General features: G+C 37.9%; 1 protein-coding gene across 1 annotated transcript; it reads right to left on the bottom strand.

Annotated features, from left to right (window-relative positions):
• Nucleotides 1–1315: 1315 nt before the first annotated feature.
• LOC135407021 (interleukin-5 receptor subunit alpha-like) lies at nt 1316–18658 on the bottom strand. Its single transcript, XM_064641698.1, has 10 exons — nt 18417–18658; nt 17912–18066; nt 17629–17776; nt 16959–17067; nt 16686–16873; nt 13369–13505; nt 9829–9973; nt 6122–6209; nt 4889–4976; nt 1316–2484 (listed from the first exon to the last, which is right to left on the bottom strand). The coding sequence occupies exons 1-10, from the start codon at nt 18517–18519 to the stop codon at nt 2362–2364; spliced, it is 1284 nt and encodes a 427-aa protein (XP_064497768.1). The 5' UTR covers nt 18520–18658; the 3' UTR covers nt 1316–2361.
• Nucleotides 18659–19110: the final 452 nt, after the last annotated feature.

Raw genomic sequence — 19110 nt, 5'->3', positions numbered from 1 at the left:
TCAGATTATATTTCTTTATGTGTATATTGCACATAAATACGCTACTGGTGAACAAGTTTAGAATGATATTTTATTTTATATCATATCATATCATATATCATTTTGTAAATACATCGGTCAAGTGTTTCTTGGAAGGGTCCAGATACTGAGTTTTGTATTATCAAATTTGCACTTTAGAATTAATTTTCAATACCACTGACATTATAGTATTGTTTTATGTGATGTGTCTCTGCAGGTTGCCATGTGCATATGGGCAAACTCTGTGTATTGACGGAAACTGAGGCCTGTTGTAAGAAAAGTAATTTAAATCTGAAATTTTATTCTGAAAAAATTCTTCTATTTCCAGGCAAAATAATAAAGTTAGTTTATTCTGTATGTTCTCTGTCTTATTTTAAATTCTGGCACTGGTTTTGGGCATCAAGCTCTGCAAAACAAAACTATATATATGTATATAAAATATATGTATATAAAATATATTTTAAGGAACAACATAATATTCACTGTGGCCTGATTTCACTCTATAAAATCTGGGTTCCAGATGTGAGTGGTCAATATGTGATACTTCTCTACCCAACTTAGGTCACTTACGTTCTGGTCGTTTTATTTTGTTAATTCTATATCATCACCAAAAAAGGAATCTGTAAGTTCATGATGCTTTCTAAATACCTCCTGTAGTGATTTTTATCTGAAAGTAATAATTTTTTCCTGTCTTCTTGAGAAAATATGTCTGAACCATGTTCAATGGGATAAATTTCATTATCTACCCACAGAGACAGTGTCTGACCATCCAAGAGAAAAATGAGTATGTTGATTGAGGGTTTTCCCATCTGCACTCAAGACAGAGAAGGAGACATTACAGGAGTTATCTTTCTAAAACTTGATTCAGTACCTGATAACTACCCTTCACCTTCTCCTTGATGATTTGTGCGGGCATCAGATTGACAGGTAAGGAGGGAAGAGCACTGATGTTTATAGGTAAGGATACCCTTACCTTCTGTAAAAGTGCAATGCTAGAGGAAATGCACCACCACCTACCAAAGCTGATTGGTTTTTGCTGAGGTCATGAACACAATCTTATAACAAACAAAGTCATTGATAGTTCTTTTGCTGCTCAGACATTTCTAGCTTGGGCTTTTCAGATATCACGAATCATTCTTAGTAATAAAGGAGAAACAGTGCAGTCATCTCCATTGTGATAAGAGAGAATTTTTACCAAAAAAAAAAAGTACATTCAGGGGAATCAAGACTCTGCACGGAAGTATATCTTATGAACTGAATGTTTCAAAAGCACAAACAAAAGTTTTATTTTGTTCTCTACAATAATATAAAATTAATTTCAAGGTAATCAATTATTTCCTTCAACCAATATTATTCTGAAATGGAGAAATATTACCAGTAATGAAAGCAAGTAATTTTTAGGTATCTTCCAAACCTTCCAGAAAATTATGTCCACCATTGATTTGTATTTCCCACCTATAAAGTGAAAATGTCTTCCTTGAAAAATAAATTCCTTCTCTTCTAGTCAAATAAACACTGTTCCAACTAAGAGTTAAAATAATCTGCCCTGGTTGTGTACCTGCAAATGAACTGGCACGTCTCATTGCCTCATGGAAACAGTAGGAAAAATTTCATTAGGAGGACAGTGAAAAATAAATAGCAATAGTTAGTCAGTTCTGAACTTTAACTTCTCTGAGTTAAACTTATTTGAACAATTACAATACATCAGAAAACTTCGTTTTCTTTACCGCCTATAAAGTTTTCTTCTTTTACTAACTGCAAAGCAATAATTCCACAACATTAAAAGACTATGTCTTCACACAGATCTCTTCATTCTGGTTGATATCTGCTTAAACAATGCAGGGGCCCAGAAAGTGAATTATTTTTTGAACTCTAGAGAACACTTGTGAGACTCTGCTGCTGTTTCCAGAAACATTTACTGCCTCCACCATTTCTCATGACCACTTCAATCAGAACTTGCATAGCTAGGAAAAGATTTGTATGAACAGCCAGTCTTCAAAAGTATTGATATTTTAGACAGTACTTGGAAGCTACTGCAACATTATGAAACAGTAACTCTAATTTCATTTTAACTCAAGTGGACCTCAAAATTAGATCATATTGTCTGATATACTGTAATTTTACTGAGCTGAAAATCAGTTGTTGTTAGAGATAAACTGCAAGATACTGCTTTGTGTTTGTGGTTCAAAGCTCATTTTAAGAGTTGCACAATGTCATGAGCACAAAACACTTCAAATTATTGGCTCAGACAAATTCCCATGTCAGTTGTTCTTACATCCATTAGGTTATCAGTCACTTCACAGAAAGGTATTCTTGCATGCAGATAAAAAAGGTGTATCATCTCTATAGGTCTTCTAATCCAGAGTCCTTCAAACATTTCTGTTGTTCAGTGTTCTCATCTCTATTCTCTTTTGGTATTCCCACAGTAACCTCTGAGTGCATCTCCACTTGCATTGACATATGTTGCTGTTGGATAAAAATTACATAATGCACAACATTTGCATTCAGTGGTATCACCAATTCTAAATATTGTTACAAGCACACTACTTATTTGATGTATCTGGAAGCAGTACAGGTTACTTACCCTGTCACAACTGGAATACAGAGGTCATATGAGTTACTCTCTCAATCTACAACAGGTAAATTTACTTAGTTTTCTGAGCCCTAATTTTGTTGCTTGACACCCTCCAGGATGATGTTACTAGGTACCTAAGGTTTATGTCAAAGTCACAGTCTAGCCTTCAGGGGTTATATTTATTTGTTGGATAAAAGAGATTATCTCAGCACCATTCCCCACAGTTGTCCTAAGACTTTCCACGTGTCCTTTGTTATTTCAGGTGTCAGTAGTATTTGAGATACTGATATGTTCCATATGTTTTATTTAATTTATCTTTCCTAGAAGTGCCATCAACAGTCACTTGAGTCACAAGATCGGTGTCATCTCAGTCACTTGTTGCAATCATCTAGACAGTAATGACACAGCTATACTGAGGTCTGCCTGTCAAGGGTTTATTCAGTGTTTGTAACAGTTTGGGGTCAGAAATCACTTCTTTTTCTGTCAGTGATATTAAATATAGTTTTTGTGTTGATCATTGATTGTGGTAGTTTTTTATTTATATATTGAATACTAAGACACTTAATAGCAGTGCATGAAGTTCAAGCATTGAGGGAGATATAGAATATAAGCTTGATGGTGATGATTTTGTTTTTACATTCTACCAGCCCATATGTGTTGGCCAAAATGGGTGTTATAGCTAATTTGCACACCATTACTGGTAAAATGATGAGAAGGATTTTTGCACAGGAAGCGTGATAAATATGGCACATTTGTGTTCAATTGGGTCAAATTATTTTGACCAGAAGTGTCACAGCAATTACTCTGAATCTTGAAAATAAGAGAAATAGAAGATTTGGCTTCAGGCTAGTTCTGTAGCTCTTGAGCTTTTCTGAGAAGATGACTACAGAGAAGAAGAGGAGCACAGTCTGCTTTTGGGAGCCAGCCCAAGTCTTGGGGAATGAACTTCAGGTGCAAGTCAAAACACTTCAATCTTGGAATTTGTATATATATATATGATTATATAGCATATGATTATATAGCATACATTGTTTTTCCAATAAATTCGTTTTGAGAAAGTAAAATTAAAAAAAAAAAAGATGCCTCTTGCCTCACAATTCAAATTATGATTTGTGGATTGAGATGATCTGTGGTTTCTGTCAGAGTTTGCAATCATGTAGATATACTAAAAACCAAACCACAGTACTACATGGTATACATTTTTCCCTTGGGAAAAAGTGTCATGACATCTCACATTGGCCATTTCAAGTTACACTGCTGAATGGGCTACTAGGAGATATTTTGATATTGCAGTGTAAGTACAGTAATACAGTAGAATACAGTAAAATTAATAGAAATCCTGCAGAGGCTCTGAAAAAATATTTTGAGCATATAGAGCAGAGAAGATCCTCATGGCAGTTTCCTATTTCAATGATGTTTTCCCCCCAAAAAACATAGTTTCAGCACACCTGTGCCTTCTCATCATGTGTTGCAGAAGAATGAGGTAAGAGGCCATCTTACCATGCCTCCTAGAGCACAGTTCACTGTGTAGCTTATAGGGAGTTCCAGGGATCTAAACTACTACCTGACTGACATACTTTTTTCCTGTAATTCACACAGTGACAGACAGCAATAAGAAACATTGAATTGTGAGAGCCAAGGAGCTCCATTAATGATAGTCACAAAAAATATTGCAAATATTTTGTTTCCATTTTGCCCAGTTGACTTATACTTTGCCATCAGATAAGCAAACATCTGAACTTACAGCACATCAGCTCTTCCAAAGTACACACCTCTGTACATGTCTTTGTCGCGCAGCAGGTGCACAGCTGGGGTAGGTTATGTTGCACTCATTATGGACCCTCCTCTTATTTGCAATAAGAATATGCACAATTATTACAACATAGCCAATGACTTGCAGATCTCCACAAAAAAATTCCCTTTGATAACAGGCCTACATGCTTAGACAACTAATATCCCATAACTGACTATTTTCAGGGAGTCAGGGTGATCACTCCTTCCAACTCAGCGTATTCTGTGATTCTGTAAAATGTTGGTCCATTGAGTGTGAAAGCACCTTTAGGTGCACCAGGTATTAAAGTCCCCTGAGGATTTTCTCCATTCTGTCTGCTGAGATAATTGTCCTATAATCTCCACAAGTTTTCTGTTCTCTTCTGACTTCACTACAAATATTCTGCACGCTTTTTCCCAGTCTTTCTTAAAAATTACATGCTGCTCCAAATGTAATGTACCATTCCAATGGCAAGTAATATCATGAGTGTTGATGTAGTGAGATAAAAAAGACAGACACGTTACCTGGTGATGAGTCTCATCTGTTAACCAAGTTTTGATATTATCTGAAGGATGTGGAACAGGCATAGTTATAACTTCCAGGCAACTATACCTACGAGACAGTGATACAGGCACATGACTATTGTTGTCTGCAGGAACAGATCAGTCAATAATGCTTTGTAATATATATTCCAATTAGACAGGCATCTACCACTTCTAAAGCCATTTCATCATTTTTTTGTTTCACTGCAGACATTTTTCTCAACACTTTCCCTAGCTCTTCTTCAGCCTGCCTGGTTTTTAGCCTGCCAGTTTTAAGAGAACTGATGGATATACACAAACATGATTTCCAAGCAAAGTGAGAACTTGTGGCATGCTACTGCGTCTGTAGCTTAAAAAGTCATCCCTATATGTGCTCTTCATAATTAAAAATTGATAACTTCTTTTATATGAATCAGGAACAATATTTAATCATTAATTAGATAATCAATTTACTTTTAACAAGAGTTCCATTTACATACTGCATTACCTTCCATATATTAAGGTATCTTGAGTTATCTTCCTATCCTGAACAAGTTTATTTTTCAATTCAAGAAAGCCTTCAGTGCCATGTCAATAGGAAAGCTATGTAGCCAGGCAGAAAAGTAGTGACATGGAGAAAGTTGGCTACCTTAACTGTTGGTGGGTGTAGGACCACTACTATTACTTTGCTGTACTAATAGTAATCATACAGCAAAGCAAATTCTTTCCATCACCCTGACTTCCTTTTTTTATTTATTTCTTGTAAACTGTCCAGCTTAGAGTAAAAAACTGCTTTCATTACACCCACGGATTATGAAATGAAATTGGGCAACATGACAAGTGCAGTTCAACTTTGGCATGATTAACATTGGTGGTCTTAAACGCAGAACCTGCAAAAGCATGGGGTAAGGTCACACTGAGGATAGAGAGGCAGTAGTGAGAGTAAAATTAAAATATGTCACTTATTGTGGCAAAAAGACATCTGAGAGTAGGGTGGGAGACTGGAGCTGCAGGGGACTGCAGTGGGAGCTGTGAGATGAGAATTATAAGGCTCACCAAGTCATAATGCCTGGCACTCCTTTGTTAGAACAATAGTCGGAAATGCACAATCAACTGCTTCTTGCAAACATAATTTATCTAAGATCTGTGTTTGACTTTTATCCATTGTGTGGTTTCCCCTCATCCTGATGTCCCTTCCACCAGAAATGTATACAGCCTTCCAGAAATGCACACTACCTTCTACATGCATACATCAGCAAACCTCCAAGGAAAATCAGAAGACAAAACAATGTGGTGCTTAGCAGCAGGACATTCACTGTCTTTTCTTAAAAAAAAGAAGAGAGCAAAGTAATGTTAATAATATGGCAGTGGCTAGGGTAGTTCATAAATGGGTGAACTATAAATAGTTGGATGACTCATAAATATTGTACTATTCCTAAACTGTCACAGATTTAAAGAAACATTTTCTCAAGACTTTTTAGGGGAAAGGGGTTTCTGACTTCAACGCTGTTCCTTCCTTCTCCTTTTAACCCTCAGCCTTGATCCAGCACTTTCTCTTGCTTCATTCCTCTCTCGTAGTCTCCATCCCCATTTTTCCTGAAACTCTGCTCTCATATGCTGGGCATGACCTGTCATGCTGCTGGATACTTCCATCCAGCCTTGATTCCTCTGGATATCAACCCCTCTGTCTGTCTGCTGTCGGCACTCATGCTGCTGCTCCAACTGTCCTTGGATTCCTGCTGTTGCCACCTCCCATCTCCACACGCTATGAGTCCCCTGCTGCTACTTCCCCACCCCTTCACAGCTGTAACTGATTTAAGAAAAAATGAAAATAAAAGCATTTTGTTAAACAAAATATTCTCTTTGATTCAAGAAGCAATATTTGGTTTCTATTATACTTACCTTTTTTAAACCTGCTTAGCAGATACTACTGCTCTGTACCTTGCATTTCTTCCTCCAAAATACCCCAAATACCAAAATACAAATGTCTTTGGTTGACTCAAAAGTGTATTTCTTGCAAATTTTATTTTTTGTTTAATATCTAGTCTTAGAACCACAACTAGTTTGGATCAGTTTGAATGAAATACTTTGAAGAAAGACAGAAAGGAACAGCTCTTAAAATGCTAATAGCCTGAGTCCAGTTAAACAGTGGGTTTAGGATCAATCTAGATCAAACTCAAAGAACAAAAAAATGAAACTTAAGTTCTGAGTTTCAGCCCATCTGTAGTTTAAACCAAGTATGTTACGGATTTCCACAAATTTTATATGAAATCAAGAAAAGACTCAAAAACTTGTGGGCAGAACTGTGTATAGGAATAAGCTTATTTCACTCTTGCCTTTGGAGCTGAGGGCTCAGAAAACTTTTTCTGAACAATCTCTGGACTCTGTAGAAGAAATTCTTTTGTTTGAGGTGATTGCTCTGCATCATTCTGCTCACCACTATTGCAGACACACACAGGAGAAGAGGAAGCTCTGGTCTTAGCAGCGGCTGAACCACAAAGAGGTTTGCTCCTCCTGCTTTCCTACTTCACGCATTTTGTAAAACAGCAAGAAAAAGAAGCACATATATTCATTTTATGGTGGGGGGTTTTCAGATGCAAATGCTTAAACTTTGTCACAAATAACAGTACTTTGAAACCAAAACAAGTGGCTTGGTTTGCAAAAATGCAGAACACCTCTGAATTACTATTAACTTCAAAGCAATCTATGAATGCTCATCAACTCCAAAAATTAGACCAATTATTTAAAGTTTTTACATATGAATAAAGCTGATCCAACACTTCTTTTTTTAGCAGGAAGTTTCTATAGTAAACATCTCAGTTCAGTTTAAATTGAGAGGGTTTTTTTGAGGGCATATGCTAATTCCAATGAAGAATTAATGTGTTCCCCATGAGAAAATTAACAAATTCTTTTCATGTCAAAGGAACATTTCAGAACAAATATTTTAGTTATGTTTTGAATTATGTTATTTCATTTTGGTGTTTCAGCTTTTTTTTAAATGGAGGCTGAAATGTCTTTTTAAAATATATTCTTAAAGAAATGTAGCACATTTCGTAGATGAAACACTGGAATGTCATGGAGAAGCAAAGAAAAACCAGGTCATGGCATGCTTCTTCAAGACTCAGCAGAAACAGATCCTGCAACACCAGAAAAATTGACACATTTTAAAATAAAAATATTAAATGGATGCTTTTCCTTTCAGGTTACTCCACATAATATCCACTTATACATGTTCTGAATTAGAAGCAGACAAAATAATTTCAACAGAATACAAAGTAAAATGGACAAAAAGAGGTTTGCCTGAGCACATGACCCTTCAATGCAATACCTTGACAGATTCTTTTTATGAAAGTCACCAATCCTGCCCAAGTAGGAAGAAGGGAAATTGCTGCATCACATGAAATTATGCATCTGTGCAGTATGCTCCAGGGTTAGTCATCATGCTGCACTGAACACATGAAGATATTACAGCTTATGTGCAATGGTGGTCTTGTCCACAAGAAGCTTTCCTGAAGTGGAGGAAACATGTAGTGATTGTTGAACCTCAACAACAGCTGTATCAAAAGCTGGGAAAGCAATGGTGATGAAAACATTCGAAGGAGAGTTGCTGAGAGCAAGGTTTGGCAGGCTGGAACCAGAACAGGTGACTTCCTAACTCCATTTCCTTCTTCTGATGAGAGGCTGGAAGGGGGTGAGTAAATCTACATTTCTCAATCCAGAAAACGCTTCAAATTTCCCCTGTCTACACATCAGATGTGTTTGGCCTTACACCAGGCAGACAGACCAGGCACACCCCTCTAGGCCATGCTGTGGTCCCAGGCTTGCTCTGTCTTCAGTGAGAAGAAAGGAGAATCTCCCAAGGGCAACTCAAGACGCTGATGTCCTTGTCTTCTTAACCACAGTGAACATGAAGAACAATTAGATTTCTCTCTCCTGCTGTTTCACAAGTGAAATGCTTTTGAAATGAAATTAATGATTCCAGCCAACGAAGGTTTCAGCAGACCAATGGGATATAGCAGGGCATCTGATAGAGCAGGCAGCCAACATCCAGTAAACCCCATAACTGAATTTACATTCAATCCATTGCAAATATAATAATATCTAGCTTTGCATTTCCTGTCTTCAGGTAAATATGTACTTGAAGTTCAATAGGTCAAAAAGACATATTCCAAATACACAGCTATTGCATTAAAGGAAGATAATAGCATTTTACATTGGTTTTTTTATGTTAATACACAGACACAACTTTCTCTCTATAAATATAGCATCACACAATTATGCTACTTCCCCTTTACCTAAACTGACATTAGGAAACTTCTGCTTGTGGAAGCATTTTTCTCATCATGGAAAGCACAAGAACACCAATGTTAAAATCTAGTCATAAGAGGTGAAGGAAAAGTATTACAAAGTTCTTGTTTACTTGTGAGCTGAAGGGGCCAGAGAACATATATTTAAATATTCCTATCTCTGTCAGATAAGAAATTATTCCCCCAATGTAATAAAAGAAATCTTACTTAGTCCTTAAAGACTATGTGATTTGATGAATGTTACGACTTTCGTGGATTTCTTGGTTTCAACAGTTGAAAGCATTTTTAGAGATGCTTGGGCTGTCCTTTGCAGGGCAGTCCAGAGGGTGTTGGGACCTTATCAGCTGCTGACTGTAATTTTTTCTATGGGCTGTCGAGAGTCAGGTGTAGTTTAACTCAGGAGAACAGCCCTGTGCTAAACTGCCTCAGGACCAGGGAAGTAGAACTCAGACTAAAGACTCTCCTTCCCTACAGCAGAGCTGTGTGAGCCTGGTGCACGCCACAGACCCCTAGGTACTGTTAAGGCCCAATAACACAACCTGAAGAAGAATAAAGGCAGTAATGAGGTAAATATGTCAAATGGTAATAATATAGCTCATGGTAAGGGTTATGAATAGTAAGTACATGATAACTTACCACCATGAATAACCACTGGTTCACTCCATTCACTCCAGATCTTGTTTCTTATGCATATCTCTTTCTTTGCCCTCACTTGTGCTGCACATTTGTTTGCTGGCTTATGAAATGGATACTTATAGTTCTCTTCAGTGACATTTACAATCTACCAAGATAGGTTTAGGAGGTTATTTTGGATGATTTCGCATTGCAGTTCATACAGATATAAATCTAGAGATGTCAAATACTATTATTTGCATTTCTAACTAGTAGGAAGAGATTTTCAAAACAAGTTCTTATGTCCAGACAAATCTGACTCTTGTCTGATGTGTTAGAACTGAAAATGAAGAGAGACTGGAACAGATAAGATAGAAATAGGTATCATTTATAGTAGGACAGTAAGAATTTGAAAACACTGATTCCCTTTTTATTTTTATGACATCACATGTAGAACAAACACAATAACTATGAAACTGCAAGTTTTAAGATTTTTATGTAGGTAGTGTGCTCTACTTTCTTCTATGGTAGAATAAAATCTTGCATTTTTCAGCTGAAGGATGCTCGCTATTTTTGTAACTATCCTGAAACCTCCTTAATTGTGCCTATAAAAGAAAGAACACTACTTCAAAAGATCAAGTCCAAACATGGAGTGGCAGAGTTTAAAGCAGAGTGATCTCTAAATTATCCATCACTTTTGAAAACTGAAGTAAACTTCTGTAAATAAACAATGTTAAGAATTTAAGAAGGAATAAAAACAGAAAGCAGGGGAGGAAACTTTTGCTTATAAAAATTAAAAGTGATGTTAGAAAGTTGCAAAGTAAAAAATATGAGTCTCAGACACAGGGAGGCACAGAAACTTTGCTTCCTTGTTGTTAGGAAAGCATGATCTCCTGTTCTCCTCATACTGACTGGTGTGGTGTGGATTTTACCCAGTGTACCATGCCACTTCTTTCTCTTCTCTTTAAGACTTTCCCAGATCTGCTGCTTATTTATTTTTTGTGGTGTCCAAAGCACAAGACGAAACTTAAGGTGAAACTCAGTACCTGGAAGGGCAAATTAGTCACAACCTACATCTTACATGTGACATGCAAGTCATATATACTTGAATAGTATTTGACCTTTGCCTAAGAACATGGAATGATTGACTCAGTTTGTGGTTCTCTGCAATCCACAGACCATTTTGTCTTCTGCATTGCTGTCTATATTTTAATTCCTTATTTTGTATTGACACGTTTGACCTGTACTTCCTAATCACAGAATTTTCCTTATTACTGAATTTTGGCTTGTTAATTTCAGACTTACCCAACATTGCAGATTCTAATCTTGTTTCCCATGATACTTACCAAGCCTTCCTAGTTTCCAAACACCTGCAAACTTAAATCCAATCCGCAGCACAGTATTATTATTTGTGCTTGTAAGTATTCAGTAAGTCATGTCTTCAGGTATTCAGAATAAATGAATATAGACTTGTATATTTTAATCATTATGCTCTTACGTGTTCTTCAACAAATATGTACAAGCCTGCTTACAGATTCCCTAATACCTCAACACATTAAGTCTCTGTGATTAAGTGGCATTAACACATTAAGTGGCAGTGATTAAGACCTTGGTTTGGTCAGGATACAGAATATAAAGCTTACTCCATTCTTCTCCCTCCTGTGCCTCCTGTAATACTACACCAGTTTTCTTCTTTAACTTTGTCACCCCAGCCCCAGGTATTTTGTGCTCCTTGGCTAGGTAATTACCATTTTAATCATTACTAACTGATTATCCTCAAATCTACCTTAAAGCCCCTCTCACTTGGTTGGTGCCCTTGTATGTCTTTTTTTGTTATTGCTGTGGCTGCCTCTCTTCTGTCTGATGTACCCCTGTGATTTTCAACTTCTGTAGGTGATTATTCACTTCCGTGCCTCAATGATTTTTCTTCGCTTTCCTCTCCTATGTTTATATCCTTCAGGTGTGTGCAAAGGAGAGGAGCAAGAGAGAGAAAAGGAAAATAAAAGCAGTATATTCCATCTAAATAAGGCTACTGGACTATTTTTTGTATGTGAGATTTCCTTCCAGAGAGTGGGAGGTGTTAGGAAGCTGGAAACAGGGGCTGCGGTGGCCATGTGGACACTGCGGATTGCAGGATCCCCCTGCTCACATCGGGCACATCCCAGCCCTGCAGTGGAAGGGGACCCCTTACTCCCACCCCTCTCTGCTTCCACCTCCTTTGCTCTGAGTCTGGAAACAGGAAGTAAATCAGTGTGCATGGGCAGGGAGTCAGAACATCTCCAGCATACTGGTGAACAGAATACCAAGGATCCAGCATGAACCACCCTCGCTCCCTCTGCTCTTTGCCTTTCACAGTTAAGAGCTTTGTGAGTAGACAGGGACAAGCCCCTGGAAGTCTCTACCAGGGGTTTTGAAGTATTAGGCTTGGGAATGGTTTAGGGAATTCTAATTATTTGCAGAGGTGGACAGCTACCTGTCTGCTGGAAAACCCTGAAGGGGACTGGGAAGATTTGGCATGTCCATGCCAGACCCAAGCTCTTTTTCTGGATGCTTCCAGTCCTGTTCTGGAAGCTGATTAGCAGTATCAGCACTGTATCTGAATTAATAAACCCTACTATAATTTATGACTATAACTTTATGTGATCATTAATGTCTACTCATTTCACTTCTCTTTCTACTTTGTCAAGCAAAAAGTGGATACACATCGATTTAGTTGTGGATTCTTTCAGGGTGTAATTGTCTTTTAAATGTTTGCCACCAGCTTAGATAAGGCTTTTGTTGTTACAGTACTGTGCACTGACTGAGGTGTGTGTTAGATGAAATTTAGGTTCTTAAACAAAACCAGCTTCAATGACAGCTTGAATAAAATCATCAAATATTCAGAAAATTCACATTCCAATACATATCTGAATTTCATACTTAACGATATTCTGCATTAAGTGCTTTGCTTTCTAATCTTTGGGAGTTCAAATAAAAATATGCATGAAAACTTTTCTGCTTTCATTTCCAGGTAATTTCAAAATGCCATTGGGTCATTTAGTCACCATATGGCATTACCTAAACTACAACACTGCTCTATTTCTTACTGCTAGATTAAGAGATGCTGTTACAATATCATGAAAGATTTTTAAATACATACAATGTATCCAAAAAAGAGGAATAATCCTTTTGGTGATGTATTTAAAAATAACAAAAATAACCTGTGAGGGTTTTTTTCTTTAAAAATATGACCAAAGTAACTGCTAAACCTTTCTTTTTATCAATATTCCTTTTTCTATAACAAAAAAGTCGGTACAATCTATATGATAGTAATGTGGAAGTCAAATTCAAGATGAGAAGAAAAAATCATCCAATCCACTTCAATGCAAGCTTGACTCTGAAAGATTTTATAAAATGTGTTGTTTTTCCTTTTTTTACCAGAAAGACAATTTGGATTAATTATTAAAGACCTTGAGATATCTTTAAAGTTTGTTTGACATCAATCCCTGTTAAATTCAAGGGATGCCTAGTTTTTATGGAAGTTATGTTATACATACTAAGTGTATTACCAAAAAACTTAACTACCTTAAGATCTGTTATTTTCACTTGATACAAAAAGCACTTGTTATTTGCAGAACCAATAGTGGGTGGCGGTTTCCAGTGAATTTTAATACTTCTGTTTTCAAGGGAAACTGAGACGTTGTTTGGTGGGTTCAGCTTCTCTGAAAAATAGAGCACAAAGAGACCTTCTGTGCCTCATGCTCTTTCACATATTTATGCTGATGGAAAACAAATGCAGTATGTTACTCCTGTGTAAAATATACAGCTAAGTATTTTGGGGTTTGCAACACTCAGAGGAGACATTCAGTGAGTGACACAGGGAGCTGGGTTTTTTCAGGGAAGGTAGCAAGGGTGGGCAGGAGGAGCAGGGCCTCTCCAGAGTCTGTGTTGGTGTTGAAGAGACCTCCAGTCCGCTACAGGCTCCATGCCATGTAGGATACGTGTCTTATGGGATATCCCAAATGTACCCACAAGCCTGGTAGTATTACTTTGAAAAAAATGGAATTTCATCTCTCACAGAGGGATTACTGAAGGGGCACTAGCACTTGGCAGGTGTCATAAAATCATGGAATGGTTTTGCTTGGAAAAAACCTTAAAGATCATCTACTTCCAGCCCCTCTGCCATGGGCAGCACCACCTTCCACTAGACCAGATTGCTCAAAGCCCCATCCACGCTGGCATTGAACATTTCCAAGGATATGGCATCTACAACTTCTCTGGACAATCTCTTACCCAGACAGCCTGTCTGATTCAACAAATGAAGTTTTCTACTGATGCTTAATATCTCTCTCTCTCTCTCTCTCTCTTGTAAATGAGCAGGCAAGCACTTGCTATGGAAGTACAGGGTTGGAAGCAAGGGACATTTGGGTCCCCAGGATTTTAGCCTCGGATTTAGGTAAGCAAGTCTACAGTTGTTTTTTTAGCAGGCATGTGCTAGGGCACTGATCCTCAGTGTGTGCTGGAGTACCCAAGCATCCTCAGTCCTCTGCAGCTGCTGCTGTATTTGCTGCGCAGGGAAGAACCGAAGCTGGAGTTTTCTGAAAAAGCCCTCCCAGCAGAGGCAGAAGTGCATAGCAGGTGTCTGTAGACACGGTCAGCGAGGTTTGGGGCAGACATGGCTGCCATGTGATGCCATAGAGAAAAAAACATAGAGAGGCAGAAAGGGTGGGTGGCAGCACGACTGGTCCATACAGCTGCTGTGATTGCTCTAGCAGCCTTGAGGATAGGAGCTCATCATCCAGGGGATCATGAGCCGTGAAAGGTGAAGACAGTAAGCAGCAAGGGTTTTTTTGTTTGTTTGTTCATCTCTGAAGTACTATTCCCAGACCATCTCCCCCTTCTGTGAGAATACCAAGAGTAGGAAAAAAATTTTTTCATCCTTTTTCAGATGTTATCTGGAAATTTCTTTAGCCCACACACACACTGACAGACAGGACTCAGTTATTTTGGTGCTAGCTGCAGTACAGGGCATATGTGGGTCCTGTTTTGTCAGACTATATGTCATACTACTGGAAAGAAGCTTGAATTGTGGGGGCTGGTAACTAGCAGCAGGACAGTGGGCCTCCAGGACTCTGCAAGGGCTAGGGTTAAGGCCAGATGGAGGCTTTCTTGTTGAAGAATCCCAGGAGAGTTTGAGTTGGGAGAGGTCTTTAAAGACCATCTAGTCCACTCCCCTGTACTGAGTGAAGACATCTGCAACTACATCAGGTTGCTCAGAGCTCCATCCAACCTAACCTTGAATTTTTCCAGGGATGGGGCATCTATCACCTCCCTGGGCAACCTGTTCCAGTATTTTACCGTATGTAAAAAACATCTTTCTTATATCTCATTAAATCAATCCTCCTTCAGATTAAAACCATTACCCCTTGTCCCAGTGTAACAGGCACTGCTAAAGAAGGGGAACCCAGATACAAATGTCCCTTCCTCATGTGTGTGACCTGAAGGATACACTCTTTCCTGAAGGGAAGGGACAGCCCCGACTTGCAATGGAGCCTTGCAAAAGTCCGCTACTTATACAGTGAAAAACATCCCCTGCAAGCACACTCAGATTTTGCTGCGCCCTACCAAAGCTTGGCAGTGGGATCAGTGGCAAGGAGAGCTAACAGGGCTTCTTCCTGGAGCTGAGAAGTAAGCAGAAGCTGTTGGCTGAACCAGCTGTGACTGACGTGCAGCCCTCATGATGGCTAAAGTTTGGTAAGGTGGGAAGGGGAGAAGGGTAGGAAGGAAACACTGGCAGCCTGGCCTCCTCAAAGAGGGGGTGGTGGCTGCCCTGAGCAGGGGGAAGGAGACTGAGTGGATGGAGAGAGAAGCAGGGAACAGACAGCCTGATCTCTCCTATTTATCCTGCTGCTCATTCCTGCCCACCTTAGTCCTGTGGTCCCTGGGGAAACAGTCTAGAAATAAGCATCTTCCCAGTCTACTTATGAAAACACCTAATACAGTCTTTCTGTTTATTACTTCCCCCTCTCACTTCCCCCCCCCCCCCCCACTTTTTTTGTCTTTTCAGGAAAATCTGAATTTCCTGAAAATGGTTTATTTTCCTAAAACAGAATATGCTGCTTATAGCCAGCTCTGATTGCAGTGTAAAGCTCTAGGTAGAGCAAATAATTCTAATGTCTTAGAATAGAATAAATAAGATCTATCTCAGAATATATTTTGATAGTTTTGAATTATATTTTTTCTATCCCTTTCTATAATGGATTCCCATGTTGCAGGTCTGGAATGTTAATAACTTAAAAAGCATTTGAATCTGCAGTCTCTGCTAAAATTCAAGTGAGTTTTTACCCATGAGATTAATTCAAACTTCCTAGAGAAGTAAGGAAAAATAATTTTATATGATCATTCAAAACTGTCAATAATTAAAAATAACTGCCAAGATATTTTTAGCTTAAAAAATAAATAAAAAGTGCTACTAATGTTTGAGAACATTCATATTCTTAAATTCAGGTTATAAATGAGACTTGTGACAGACTGCTTATGCTCTTTCTTTTTTAACCATGCTTCCTCAGCACTATAAAAATAAGGAAAAGGATAAGAAAGATAAGAATTAGTGAAAAGAAGGGCATAATGCTGTTAAATATAATTTTTCTCATACTGGCTTATCTTTTATTTTTAAATGACAATTAGAGGTAAATGATGTTATTACATCAGAGAAAAAAACCTCAAACTTTGAACCATAATCAATTTTGTTTCATCTTTATGTAAAATTCCCACGTAGATGAATGTCTAAATAGTTAGAATTAATACTCTGACTTTGTCACACTGCCCTATTTTCTTTTTATGCTTTCCATGAAATAATCAATAAATGAATTTTTCCATAAGTGATAATAGACAATACTTACCTATTGTCTGAGGTGTAAAAGTTTTGTAATAAGACAGTTTTCTCGAATTATTTCTGAAATCTCTTGCTGTTATGTTTAAATCGATTTTCCTTGATGGTTGAAAATATATTTCCTTCATATGGCATCCAATATTTTTCTTTCTTGCATTTTTAATATATTGCTGGCATTCAAACAATTTTCCTACATGCCTGTGAGTAGGAAAATATGAGTTTTGTAAAACAAACACTTGGGTACAAAATATGCCTTCGTACTTATTTTGCTCAAGACACTTGCCTGTATGAAGAAAAGATCTGGATATCTTCAGGAGCTTCTGCTTTGATGTTCCAAGTGCAATTGAAAAAGGAAATGTTGTATATGATGCATGAAAGATTTTGAATATAGACTGCAACAAAGAAAGGGGAAAAAGAAAGAATTATGTTTATTTTATATTGCTTTTCTAATAACAATATGAAGGTTTCCTTCACAAACTCATTATGTAGCCTTATTTCTGAAAGCATGAATAAGTTATAGGTAAGAACAAATAGGTCTTTTGGCTTTTTAGACAATGACAACCAAGAAGCACTTCTGCTTCTACCACCAAAGCCTTACTAGCACACTTTAAAAAAATGTCCAGAATACAAGCTGAAAAGCTCTGATCTTTTAAGAATTCCTGAAACCATTTGATACAGAAGACAATCTTCATGAGACATGAGTTGATAAGGAAAACGAAGAGAATGGTTGGGTTTTTCTGCCACCTTGCTCAACAAAGCTGGAGTTTTCTGAATCTGAACATGTCTAATAAAGGAAATAATTCTGCATGCTGGTGTTATGGATCATATTCTTAACAAATCCATACCAAAAAAAGTAGCAGAAGATAATAATGGGCTTTCGGAAATTATGTCTCCAAGACAGGACATTATCAGAAATGCTTGAACGTCTTAACAACACATAGGAAATAGCTGACCTGGAGGTGCTTTGTAAGTAAATTCTGACCAGTCACTCTCCTTAATTATGTCTTCTGTTTCTTTTGCAAAAAGCTGTGTCTTAACTTTAGCCTTAAAGCCAGAATGTAACTCAAGACGTATTATCTTTTTCTTTTCCTGCAGTCTTTCCTAAGAGGAGGAAGAAGAAATTGCATGAAGGTAGCGTGATACTAAGTTTTGAAGGGGAAATTATGCAAATTCATCTACTGAATGAAGCAATACATTATTTCACTTTAAACTATGTGTAATCACTGAAGAACTTACTTTCCTTTCCTGAGAAGAATTGAAGAACCTATAACTCAAAATATACTTCACAGTGTATTTCTCAGTTTCTTCTTTTGTCAGGTTATTGTTCCAGGACAAAATGACTCTTGAATCATGCTTGGTAATCCACAGAACATTATGTAGCCCAAGTGCATCTGCAATTACAATGATATTACGTAGAGGAAAAGAGGCCCACCCCTCTGTACACAAAAGATTTGGCTCTCAGAAAGGCTTGCACACCCAGTAGCTCTACCAGGATCTCTGTTCTTACATGGAGTAGGTGATTTCTGAGCTTTGCTGAATATGACTTTCAGCAGTAAGAATCATATTTACCTACCTGTAGCTCTCAAAATTAGTTGATTCAGTTTTACCTGTCTTGGACACCTCTCCTAGCACAGGTCCCCGTTTCTCTCCATGGGCTATAGAGAGTGCCTTGACAAGAAGTTCAGATGAGATATCTGGGATGGCTAGTGTAGGATGAACTGTTACTTAATACTTTACTTACCCATTACTTTGCGTTGTCCACTTGCCAGACTAGTGGAAAACTCTGTCTTACACTGGTGAAAGCTTAATATCAGCATGACAGGAACAACTGTGACACGTGCCATAGCTAATGCTTTGGGCCACGGGTCTGAAGAAACTGAGACTCTTTAGTTCTGAGTTTGGTTGAAAAAGCAGTTATAACATGACATTTCCATTTTGCATCTGTGGAATAATATGAAAGTGTCACATAACCACTTAAGAGATGTCTAAAGCATAAAAAGTAAATATGAAATGACATGGAAACATAGAATCATAAAAGATGCTGAGTTTGAAGGGATGCATCAGGATCATCGAGTCCAACTCTTGAACCTGCACAGGACACCCCAAGAATCACACCATGAGCCTGAGAGCGTTGTTGAAACACTTCTTGCATCAGACAGGTTTAGTGGTATGACCACGTCTCTGGGGAGCCTGTTCCAGGGCTCAACTACCCTTTGAGTGTAAAACCTTTTCCTGATATCCAACCTAAACCTCCTCTCACTCAGCTTCTTGACGTTTTTTCAAGTCCTGTCACTAGTTACGAGAGTGAAGAGATCAGTACTTGCCCCTCAGCTTTCCCCCATGAGGATGTTTAACATATGTTTAATATATGTTTAACATATGTTTAACGTATGTTTAAGAGGTCTTGTTGATTGGTGCCTTCTGTTCCCAGGGTG

Source organism: Pseudopipra pipra, chromosome 2 (genome assembly GCF_036250125.1).
Source record: "Pseudopipra pipra isolate bDixPip1 chromosome 2, bDixPip1.hap1, whole genome shotgun sequence".
Classification (NCBI taxonomy): Eukaryota; Metazoa; Chordata; class Aves; order Passeriformes; family Pipridae; genus Pseudopipra; species Pseudopipra pipra.
Note: the sequence above shows the minus strand (reverse complement) of the source record. Positions and strands in the feature narration are given on the sequence as shown.

Coding starts and splice junctions, on each gene's coding strand:
- LOC135407021 (XM_064641698.1), bottom strand. CDS start 18,519: ATGGCACGTGTCACAGTTGTTCCTGTCATGCTGATATTAAGCTTTCAC. Junction 13,506..16,685: donor TTTTACACCTCAGACAATAG/GTAAGTATTGTC, acceptor TCTATTTTTCAG/AGAAGCTGAACCCACCAAAC. Junction 9,974..13,368: donor TGAAAATAACAGATCTTAAG/GTAGTTAAGTTT, acceptor CTATCTTGGTAG/ATTGTAAATGTCACTGAAGA.